This window comes from Triticum aestivum, chromosome 5D, assembly GCF_018294505.1.
Source record: "Triticum aestivum cultivar Chinese Spring chromosome 5D, IWGSC CS RefSeq v2.1, whole genome shotgun sequence".
In the NCBI taxonomy this organism is placed as follows: domain Eukaryota; kingdom Viridiplantae; phylum Streptophyta; class Magnoliopsida; order Poales; family Poaceae; genus Triticum; species Triticum aestivum.
The window spans coordinates 123,044,549-123,056,594 of NC_057808.1; the positions used below are offsets into that span (position 1 = coordinate 123,044,549).

The 12,046-nt window shown below is 41.2% G+C and overlaps 1 protein-coding gene across 1 annotated transcript; it reads right to left on the reverse strand.

Moving 5' to 3' along the window:
- Window positions 1-1,363: 1,363 nt before the first annotated feature.
- On the reverse strand, window positions 1,364-10,833 carry LOC123119830 (nucleolar complex protein 3 homolog). Its single transcript, XM_044539774.1, has 12 exons — window positions 10,316-10,833; window positions 9,155-9,342; window positions 8,414-8,622; window positions 8,219-8,321; window positions 7,834-7,997; window positions 5,628-5,766; window positions 5,345-5,506; window positions 5,127-5,263; window positions 4,662-4,976; window positions 4,203-4,342; window positions 2,121-2,218; window positions 1,364-2,027 (listed from the first exon to the last, which is right to left on the reverse strand). The coding sequence occupies exons 1-12, from the start codon at window positions 10,656-10,658 to the stop codon at window positions 1,521-1,523; spliced, it is 2,505 nt and encodes an 834-aa protein (XP_044395709.1). The 5' UTR covers window positions 10,659-10,833; the 3' UTR covers window positions 1,364-1,520.
- Window positions 10,834-12,046: the final 1,213 nt, after the last annotated feature.

The following is a 12,046-nucleotide window of genomic DNA, read 5'->3' on the forward strand; positions in this document are numbered from 1 at the left end:
TATTTTATTTTAGAGTTGTGTTGTGATATCTTCCCGTGAGTCCCTGATCTTGATCGTACACGTTTGCGTATATGATTAGTGTACGATTGAATCGGGGGCGTCACACCTTGCTTGAGCAACCTCGTCGGTTTCCACTCCAGCCACAACTTCGTGATGCATCGACCGTTACGACTGTGGGGGGTGTCCGTCGGCTTGCCTTCTCTCCAGTATCACCGTCTGCGTCGCTACCGTTGTGACTGCGGGGGGATGTTGAGTATAGTGATTATTAGGAAGTATAGGATAGACTAGGATTCGGTCTTGCCTTGTCTTGTACTCCAAATTGGTCTTTGTATTTCTATATATATGCCCATGGGGCTCAAGCAATACAAGAACTATTCCACCAATTCCCTCTCTCCCTTCTAACAATGGGAAACCACCACCACCCCTCCTCGGGCGCTATCGAGCCCAAGCCTAAGAGAGCCATCCGACGGGACCGATAGAGAAGGTGTGGCGTTGGTTGTGGTGGGGACGGACGCATAGGGGAGAAATAGACTATACCCTTGGAGATGCCCTTGCGTGTTTGACAAAACTGTGAGTTGTTAGCACTTATGACCATCATTGGTATGCCAGCAGCCATGTAGAATTGACCTTTTTTTAGGACGCAAAATGTTAAGCTTGGCATTTTCAAGTATATAGCACTTTTAAGACCATTGGATTACCAGCTCGATAATTCAAAATGGTGCCCAGACTCATCTACACACAGTGAACAGTAAATTCAAAAAAAGAAACTGAAACTTTTAAGCATCCAAGATGCTTATGTGGACAAGGTGCATGTAAAATTTTATGGTGTTTGGACACATGAGAAGCTCGTGTGTTCTTTTTCGTTTCTTAGACACGTGAATTTTGTCTTTTTGGCATGAGCTCCTCAATATTCAAACATCACGAAATTTTGCGCGTACCTTGCACACATGAGCATATTGGATGCCTAATTTATCTCCTTTTTTCCGCTCTCCAGCAGACATGTACCGTTGTCCTTTTCATAAGTATGACCTCCATCACTGGACATGTACCATTGTCCTTTTCATAAGTATTACCTCCGTCTCAAAAATCTTGTGTTAGATTTATCTCCATCTCTAAAAGCTTATTTATCTAGATACAAATGTATCACCGAATCAGAAGGGAGTATTTAGTGCTTGTACCCAATTCGGATGCGTGTAGAATAGCATTCCACCTAACAGATGTAATTGGTTTGTCCACGTAGAATAGTATTCCGCTTTGCAGATGGAATCATTTGATAATTAAAAAAATATTACGTATGAAAGACAGGGAGCACATCACCGTTGCGTTTTACAGAGCAACGCAAAGAAACAAGCAGGCCACGAAAGAATTATGCAAAATCATCAAGGATGCAGCAATTGTATCTTGCAAAGAAACTGCAAATGTGTCACAGGAAACTACGATAAATCGATACAGTGATGCTACAACAAAATTGGGGGACACCTACCGCAGGTCTGGAAAAGAATCCACAGAACACAAGACAACTAAGCCTTTGCAGCTTTCTTTGATTTCTTACTTGCCTTTTTCTGCTTCTTGTATTCCTTGTACATGTTTATGGATGACAATGCATGGTTCAACTCGGTCCTCAATCTCTCATTCTCGGAAATGCCTCTTAGTACCGCGAAATGACTTTGCAACTTCTCTCTCAGTTCATCTTCGCCCACCGTGCAGTCTGCCTTCTCAAGCACATCTGTACTTAGAGCGACAAACTCCTTACTGCGCCGTTTCCTTTTGCACTTCAATGTCTGTGACACTTTGTGGGTTGGCTTTGATAATTCCCGTCCCATCGACAAGTCTTTGTATGCTTCCAGAGGATTTGAGCTAGAAAGTTGAACTGGATTCTGGGTGGCGTTCAGATTTGCCATGCTCAAGATATTTGAAGCCATTCCACTAACAGTTTCGTCATGATGCTTCTGCAGAAGGCTAAGCTCCCAAAGTACTGTCGCTAGTGCCCCACTCAGATAAGGATCTTTAGCCTCTGGGTCATATTTCTGAACAAAAGGAAATAAATGATATGATAATAGTAAAATAAATACAAACTGTACATGATAAATAAAATACAGAAGAGGAGGTAAGGCATATACCGCAACTAAGCTAGACAGGGAACCGCCGCCAGCATCATTTTCCAACATGTTTCGGCACTTGGTATTCTTCTGGAGAAGATGCCTCAGCGTGATCAAGGCTGAAACATGAGCCCAACATGTAAATCATTATACCAGCAAGACAAACAGAAAGCGGTGACACTTGACAACAAGTGCTTGTAAGAACTAGCCAGGAAGAAAAAATGAATGCCTTACAAATGCCTCTAATGCTCTACAAATGATTAACTCATCTTGTGATGCATATTTTGTACAGGTTCTAGGAAGCAACTAAGATGGGATCACCTGCAGCAAGTCTAACATGCTTACATAGGGATTGTTTACTACTCCCTCCGTTTCAAATTATAAGATGTTCTAACTTCCATCTGAATTGGATGTATGTAGACGCGTTTTAGTGTTTTTGTTCACTCATTTCAGCCCGTATGTAGTCTATATTGAAATATCCAAAACATCTTTTTATAATTTGGACGAAGATAAGTAATTTATTATAAGTTTGTTCCATGAATGCTGCTACACAATATTGCACTCGGCTGATGCATCACTGCATCCCTAAATACTCCAAGCTCCTTAGGAATGGAGACCTATTGGGAGGCCCGGTGTTTTTCCCACAGCAGACCCTGCTTGTCGGTGTCCAGTTGGCATGTCGGTCCCGTAGGTCAGCTCACAACCGACATTAGCGTGCTGGTCAAACCCCTTCTGCCTCATGTCAGTTGGCTGTAATTTGGGAGTCCCCGTGTTGATTCACGTCCTCCATTGTGTTCGTGGAGAAGGGGAGGCGATCTTCGCCTGCTCCCTTTTCCTTCGGGCAAGGGTTTGGTAAAAAAATTGGTGGCAGCCGGTGGCCGTCCTTCTTTGGAGCAGGCGTCGACCTTGTGCTGGCTGGTCCGTATCACTTGGGAATTTCTCATGGGGGAGAACAAAATTTCTCAACAATCTGAAGTGTGTATGGGCATGTGAAAGCATCAATCAGCGAATTGAGGTTTAAGGCTATATACCAGAGACATGAGTGGAGAAATGGATGAAGAGGGTTGGCCATTTGTTGGGCTTAACTGCAATTTCAAGCGGGAAAAGCTACAATCTTGGAGATAGAGATCGCAAATTCATTCCCATGCTTTCTTGACAGACACTCCAGAGTAAGTGATGGCATGCATCCTTCGCAGCCGTGGCTTCTTGGTAGACATCAGTCAAGAAGAGTATGTGAGATGGGCGGTTCACTCCCAGAGGTTGCCAGATTTCATAGTAACTGAAGGAATAGTCGACGGCGGGCCTGGCGCAGTGGTCGCTTGTGGCCTTGAGGCCCTGGGTTCGAACCAGCCTCCTTGCAGAATTATTATGCAAGGGTAAGGCTGTCTAGAAATTCCCTTCCTCAGACCCCACCTTGTGTGGGGGCTTTCAGCACTGGGCACACCCTTTTGAAGGAAGGAATGGTACCCGGTGTTGGTATTAAACAAATTTGTCAGGTGATTTTGTTGGTGTTGTTCCTTTGAGATAACTATGTTGTGTGAGATATGGCGGTTCACGGTTTAGATTGTAGACCCATACAAAATTCTCGGTACAATGTACTAATTTCTTAATTGGTAGTTATGCAGTACTGTTTCCATGCAATTCTCTAAAAGATTACTGATGTCCGTTCATGAAAAAAGAAGTTCGGGCACTTGATGATCAAGGCGATATTTAGATTCTACGGTGCAATATGTAACACGGTAACAACAAAACCATAAGTTCTGTAATCAAGCTTGTGCCTTGTCAAGTGAACTGATATGTCCTTGAACAATTTATTAATTTTTATATTTATTTTATATAAGCTGCTTGAAAAATAAAGTGTGCCACTAAACAAACAAACTCTCAACGCCAGTACCCAAACGCTGCAGCAAGGTGCGCCTTTCTTCTAGGTCTACTGCCAAAAACTCGAACCAAAATAATACTACGTCCGAAAATAAGTGTCCTAACCTTAGTACAACTTTGTACTGAAGTTAGTACAAAGTTGAGACACTTATTTTGGGACAGACGGAGTACTTGGCAGGCATTAGTAGCCAAAAATTAGATAGGAAAATGATAAATTAAAACCTGCTATTGCTTCTGTGGAGCCAAATGACAGAGCAAATGTTGCCAGACGTTTAATGAAAGCAGCTGCTCTTAGCATATCCTGCTGCTTGCCTTCCCACAGAAGTGTCTTCAGAGCGTCAGCCAAAACCTCACCACGATCTCTGCATGCAATGGATCAGGTCATGTAATTCTCATGGTATGGACAGCTTAGCCATTACTATCTTTCTTCAATATAATAATACATAAATGCCCAAAGTTTATTAAATGTCAAAACAGTTTGAATAGCACATTATCGAGGAACAGAGGTAACAACTATAGAAATAAAAATACACAGGATATAAGAACAGCGCCATCTACCCAGACTAATCCGTCTTCCCCATGAATAAATCAGTGACATGTGAAGTTATCTGGTGTTCAGGTACAAAGAACAAGAGAAGATATTTCCTCACTACAACCATTAACCATATGAAGAGGCCAAACCTGTCAGGTCGATACTCCAGTATAAGGTTATAAAACTGCACAAAGAAGTCCTGCAGGTCTACATTCAAAGCCTCAAGATTGCTCCTCCAGACTTTAAAAGCAACTATGCAGCATTGTAGGCGTTCCGACACAGAGAGTGTATTGTCCGGTGGAATTTCACCTTGATGGTCTGTATACCCAGAAAGCTTCTTAAGGCAAGCGATAAGTTCACTCATGAAATCCAAATCAATTAAATGTGAGAATTTTCCTAAGCCCTCCAAGCATGGAGCAAGTAAAGGGTGCGAGCCACCAGGGAAGACGCTAGTGGCCTTATACCTGGAAACATTGACATGCCAATATCATCATCATCAGGAGTGTAACATTATGCTAAAAGAGAAAAAAATCAGAACTAAGTAAACTTGGGCCATATAATACCAGATACATATCATTTGTACTTATAAAACTCAAGACACACAATGCACGGACCTTGAATTTGAAGTGTTCATGCTATGCTTCAAAATTCGAAAATAGGTCTCAAAAAGAGCTGCAAGTGTTTCCCTTTGTATCATTTTTTTCTCCTTCGGATCAAGAGTAAATGAAACAGCTCTAAGATCTGCATGAACCTACAAAAGGATATTTTTATAAGAATTCATAGCCATGCTGCAAGTTGAGCAAGTTGATTTGTATGAAACATCTGGTGTTACCTCTTGTCTGGCCTTAGAAAGCAATTCCTTTTTTATTTTCTTCTTCTCACTCGGTTTTGTGACATCCCGATTCTGATATCGTTTATTTTTCTTTGGTTTCAGTTTTTCTTCCTTGCTCTCATCTTTTCCAAGGTCTTCATCAAACTTCAAAGACAAGCAAACCTAACAGAAAATGTGGTCACCGTAAGCAAGGGGATTGATTCTCAACCAAGAACACATATCAATTGCATGCAAAATGCAGGAAGATGGACGCTATAACCATTCAATTCCATCACATACATACCTCAACGACATCAGGATGGAGCTGGCAATCATTGAGCTTCACACTAGCTGATACCAATCTTACGGCTTCAACAGTTGCCTCACCACGATGTTTTCCTTCATTTCTAAATAGAGATCTTATTGCCTCAGAACATAGTTTCCTACAAGTTAGAGAGAAAAAGATGCAAGTTAGGTCAGTACAGTGATGTACCACGTGGACTGCTTTTATACTCCAATTTACTTGAACTACTTTAAATACAAATGCTTAGGTTTATTTGCACATGAACTGCTCAACTTACTAATAATTTTGTTTAAACAAAAAGGCAGGAAAATAGGCAACCAATAAATATTCATTAAATTAGTTGACATCATATAGTTCCTCTATGCATTTCAGTTTTAAAGGAAAATATCAAGTTACAGATCAAATTCGTGTAACTGGAAGACCAAACTATTTTGCTCCCTGGGTTCCGTGAGAGATGAGATTTTCTTGTATTGACTCGTAGCCCAAGGGGCATATATATAGTACATGAGGAAACACACAACATCCGGGTATCACCCTCATACTCACGGATGCTACCATCACTACCTCTTAACACCATGGAGCAACGATTTAAACACCTTGATATAGGGCTCCATTCCTAAGCAGCTCATGAATATCAGAAAAGTTGTCAACACCTACATGTATAGGGCTCCATTCCTAGGCAGCTCATGAGTATCAGAAAAGTTGTCACCACCACCCTACAGGGTACCTCCCCAACTGCACTATACCCGTGTACATAAATAAAGATGTATAAAACATGGATATAACTAATATTTGCTGTATAAAGCATAGCTCATTTTAGGCCTTCTTTGGTTTACAGGAATTTCAAAGGATGGGAATTTTGTAGGAAAAAACACTTTGGGGCCCTTTGGTTTGTAGGAGTGGATTCCTATTACTAAAGTTAATACAAAGTTGAGACACTTATTTTGGGACGGAGAGAGTACTATGTAGGATAGGAACCAATTCTTCACATTTCAAAGGACAAAAAACATTAGCCTAGACTAAATGGAAAAATTCCTATCCTATGCATCAAATGACATGTCTTTCCGTATAGGAATTGAGATACATGTCATCTCACTTCCTATGATTTTCCTATTCCTATGATATTCCTATCCAATGAACCAAAGGAGACCTCAGTGTTGTGCTACAATCTTGTGTACAACTGTCCATACTGACCATCTGATGAACATACGAAATAAACTAAACAGAACACAAGGTATCGATGAGGATGTTACCCACATAATCAAAGCGGGGTGGATGAAGTGGCGGCAAGCATCTGGCATCCTCTTTGACAAGAAGGTCCCGCAAAAGCTAAAAGGAAAGTTCTATAGGATGGCGATCAGACCTGCAGTGCTATATGGAGCAGAGTGTTGGCCTACTAAGAGACAACACATCCAACAAATGAGTGTCACTGAGATGTGCATGCTAAGGTGGATGTGTGACCATACAATAAAGGACTGAGTCAGGAACGAGGGAATGCGCAATAAGGTAGGGACGGCACCAATTGAAGAGAAGATTGTCAAATACCGAGTAAGGTGGTTTGGACATATCCAATGGAGGCCTGCAGAAACACCAGTGAATAGCGGTATTCTAAAACGTAGCAAAAATGCTAGGAGGGGTATGGGGCACCGAAGTTGACATGGGAGGAGGCTGTAAAGAGAGACTTTAAGGTTTCGAATGTACTCCCTCTGTCCCACAATATAAGAACGTTTTTCAAGCTAAGATAGCTTGAAAAATGTTCTTATATTATGGGACGGAGGGAGTACCTAGGATTTGGCTCTTCACAGGACTGTAGTCAGCAATCCATGTACCAGAACCTTAGTTTACTTTCCTTCACTTTGTTTACTTGTACTTTCTCCCTTCTCTTTTAGGTTCTCACAGGTTTCTGTTGGATTTCATCTCTAGCCTACCCCAACTTGCTTGGGACAGAAGGCTTTATTGTTAGAATGCAAGGATGGCTCTATACTGGCAACCCATTCCCACGACATTCACTATGGGGGCAGGGATGGAACTACAGGATGGCAATCCATCATGGGGACTAACCTAGTAACCAATTGGAAAGTCACCCGTCATGGGGACTAACCTAGTAACCAACACTATATAACTTATACAGAAGTCAGCTGCACAGTTGAGTCATATGACATTATTAGGTAAGAAATGATTCAAGTAAATATAAATAAGAAGATACCTTGCTACATCATTCGAGGAGCTTAAATTTTTTACCACACTGGCCAGTAAGCTTTCACGGTGGTTAAAGTGTGGGGCAGCATCTAATAAACTACACAAACAACGAACTGCCACAAGATAAAAATAGGGTTGCTTCTCCAATGATATCAATTTCTGCAGGTATGCCTGGAAGTACACAGAAAGGAAACAGAAAACGAATTTCAGCAATCAAAACATCTAGAAATATCTTGACCATCAAATGGAACGTGCAGCAAATAAATATTTGTATGAAGAAAGCCAAAGCAAGTGATGAGCCACTGGAACATTGTTCATGATCACATAATTCATAACCAAATGACTTCTTGTCACAAAGTATGAAGGGTATGAAGCAGAATTCAGAATAAAACCTTGTAGGAACGAATAAGCGTGTACTCATAATATCTCGTCTTCTTCACTTCTTTCGAAACTTCTACGGCAAGCTCTTTTTCTGTCAGCTGCCTAATCCGATAACTGCAGAAGAAGATCAAGGCACATATAATATAAGTCACCTGGGAAACACCGTAGCTGTGGCTATAGTAAAAAAGAACTGTCATGTCATGTACCTAGGAATTATGTCCCTGAACACAGCAAGCAAGGACATTATAGCAAGTTTAACAACCCTTTGGTCTGTGTCGTTGCATATAATTAATAAATCATTCAGAGATCTAATGTTTGATTCAGGATCTTCAAGCATGGCCATGCCTAATTCAGCAAGCTGGGCCTTCTTTTTCTCAAACAATTCATCAGCTGAAAGTTCTTCCTTCACCTCTTCCTGCCAATCAGAGTATACAGGAAAATTCACTGTTTGCATAGTAAAAATATATAGCAGTTTTGTATAAGATACAAAAGGTTTCAATTATGAACAAATGAGCTGGATTCTATCGTTGTAAATGACCTGACATTTGATAAACAGTTTTATAACTTGTCTGTTTGCTTTCATTGACACTTTTCTGGTATATGCAAGCTCTACAACAGATATCCATATTTTCATCTATAATTCCTGCTGAATTCCTGATGATGCATTAACTCATTTTGATTTTGCTCAAAAATTCTCACTTATCGCATTCTAGCTTTCAGCTTTGTATGTTAAAATTAGAACAGCTACAGGCCATGACACTTAATTTAGCTATCCTGCAATATGTTGACAATGTCTAAGATACTTCGATATTTGCAGTCAAACATGGCTAGGTAATTTGTATTCATGGTATTAAGCAATTTGAGTTTTTATTTTTAAGTTTTTGCAAAAAGAGATCATTTGAAAAATGAGCTTCAGACTAATGCAAAAGGAAGAACAGAAGTAGTACCAACACTACTGAGTGCAGTTTCTCCTTCGGAACTTCAAGTGGACGCTGCACATTCTGCAATTTACTATCTTCCTTTTTGTTAGATCTTCCCTTACATTCCTTTTGAGAACTTTGCTTGGCATCAGCATCTTTGTCATCAGATCTGGATTCAGCACCCTTAGCTTTGTCTTCAGACCTTGCTCTCTTGGCTGCATGTCATGACATAAATGTTACATGAGTAGGGTAACACTAACAACAATTCATAATCACAAACTTACTTAAACTCATATAGTAACACATGCTACATTTCTAGAAAACTTCTTTATGCTTTTGACTTATTTCGGTTCCGTTATGTTGCAGAATTTTTTTATGTTTTTTACTTGTTTTCTGACTAATTGGACAAGGTTTTATCATGATCTTTTAGTTCTGATGGAACATAGTAGTTACAGGGGCATCATAAAATCAGTAATTCCAGTATCAAAAAGATTCATGCATGTCATTCATTTTAACAAGACAAGATATGGAGACAAATAAATGACCACAATAGTATCGACTCATGTGATTCTGAATTACTGCCAGCCCTTCCCCTGATTAATGTAAGTTGCATGTAGAACTTTAAGTCATGCCTGTCCATTTGGATCAGCAACAGTGCCCTGTATGCTTGCTCTGCAAATGGCAATACGGCAACACGGAATGGCCGCTCTAGACGCATGTCATTATTCTGGGATCAAAAGGGCACACCAGGCTCTGTAAATGGAGCCAGATAAGCTTGGCACAGTGTAGATGAGGAGTACACGGCAACTTTACTTCGTTTAAGCAATGTCTAAAACGATATTGTTAAGTCATGGACCAACAACCATAGGATAAGTTGTAAGACCTTATTAAATTCACGGACCAAGAACAATGGAAGCCATTGGTGGTACGTTTCCTAGGTTCTTTTCTTCATCTGCTTGTATAGGGTGTGCTTGCCAAGTGTCTGCGGTAGTTTGTCCTACTGACTGCAACAAACAAACCTAGTAGAAACTCAGACCCAAAAATGATTTCACTTACTAATATATCTATAGCATTTGCTATGCGGTTCTCCAAAGCCTTGTGCAACTAGCAAGTGCTCCTACACCGTATTCGCTAGGCTAGCTCAACCGGCTCTGCTGAATCAAATAGAAGTGAGCATGCACGATTTACCGGTTCTGTAGAGCAGCTCCCCCTGCAGAGTCTTGACGGGGAGCGCGTCGACGGGGTCCACCTCGAGGTCATCGTCGTCCTTGGGTTTCAGGGCTAGGGCAGCCCTCCTCTTGCGCTCGCGCTCCTCGTAGAGGAGCTCGACCTTGTCCTCGTCGTGGTCGGGGACCCTGGTGACGACTTTGTCGAGGGCCTTCCTGTTGAGCCCGGTGATCAGGTGGACGTGCTCTCTATTCTCCTCGACGAAATCCACATCCTCGTCGGAGACCAAGATGTCCTCGTCGTCGACATCCGGCGGCAGCGGAGGCGCGAGGATGACCTTGTTCTTCTTGCTGCTCTTCCCCATGGAATAAGACACAAATCTGAAGTGGGTTGAGCTTCCCCGAAGCCGACGCTAACCTCTCGAGTTTCACGGTCGCGGTAGGAGAGGTGGGTGGCCGGAGGTCCTTCCGAAAAGGGAGGCTTGCGGCGGCGGCGATGGAACGAAGGGTTTATATGACTCTTTTTCCTTCGAAAAACAGTGGCATGGTTTGTTGCTGCTAGGTTTTGTGCGGGACCTTGGGCTTGGGCCATAGAAGTTTGGTGGAGGCGTGGACAGAACCGCGCGCACCAGGCCCGAACAAGCCCACATTCATACTTTCTTTTACGCGAAACTTAGGGGTCTTTGTACGAGATTGTCGTGGGAGGAACAAAAATTTAACACAGACACATCAAACACATTAAGCTACGGGAGAATGGTGGCCAATCAGCATGGCCACGTGATGCATGCTAGTTGACCGTGGCAAAACACTTTTTGATTTAATTTTTTTGGAAGATGAAATTGAGAAATTTTTTTAAGAAAAGTTTTTTTAGATTAATTATTTTTTAAAGATGAAAGTGGGACTTTTATTTATTTTCATTTTAATAATGTTTTTAGGCTTTTTTCTTTTTGAGATGGATGTGATGTTCACGTGTTGTGAGAAAGTTTTTTTTTATTTTGAGATGAAATTGAGGTTTTTTTTTCTTTGAGAGGGAGAAATACACGCACGGCTCCCTCTCAAGAGGCCCGCAATGCCGGACCCCAACCACTAGTCATGTGTTATTGTGTGCTCAAAATGAAAGTGCCATCACTTATTCTTTGCTTGGGTGTTTGCTAAAAAACATTTGGAAGCTTGTCTCTGGCGTACTTTGTTTTGAGAAAAGTTTTCTTTAGATTATTTTTTAAAGATGGAAGTGTTACTTTTGTTTCTTTTTCATTTTAAAAACGTTTTTTAGGTTTCTTTCTTTTTTTAGATGGATGTGATGTTCACGTGTTGTGATAAAGTTTTCTTTTTAATTTTACGATGAAATTGAGGGTTTTTTAGAGGGAGAAAATACACGCACAGCTTCCTCTCAAGAGGCCCGTAATGGCGGGCCCCAACCACTAGTCATGTGTTATTGTGTGCCCAGAATGAAACTGCCATCACTTATTTTTTGCTTGGGTGTTTGCTAAAAAACATTTGGAAGCTCGTCTCTGGCGTACCATTTTATTATTGCCTCTAGGGCATATTTCCAACAGTCTCCCACTTGCACTAGAGTCAATAATCTAGTTCACATCACCATGTGATTAACACTCAAAGTTCACTAGAGTCAATAATCTAGTCCACATCACCATGTGATTAACACTCAATGAGTTCTAGGGTTTGATCATGTTATGCTTACGAGAGAGGTTTTAGTCAACGGGTCTGCAACATTCAGATCCGTGTGTGCTTTACA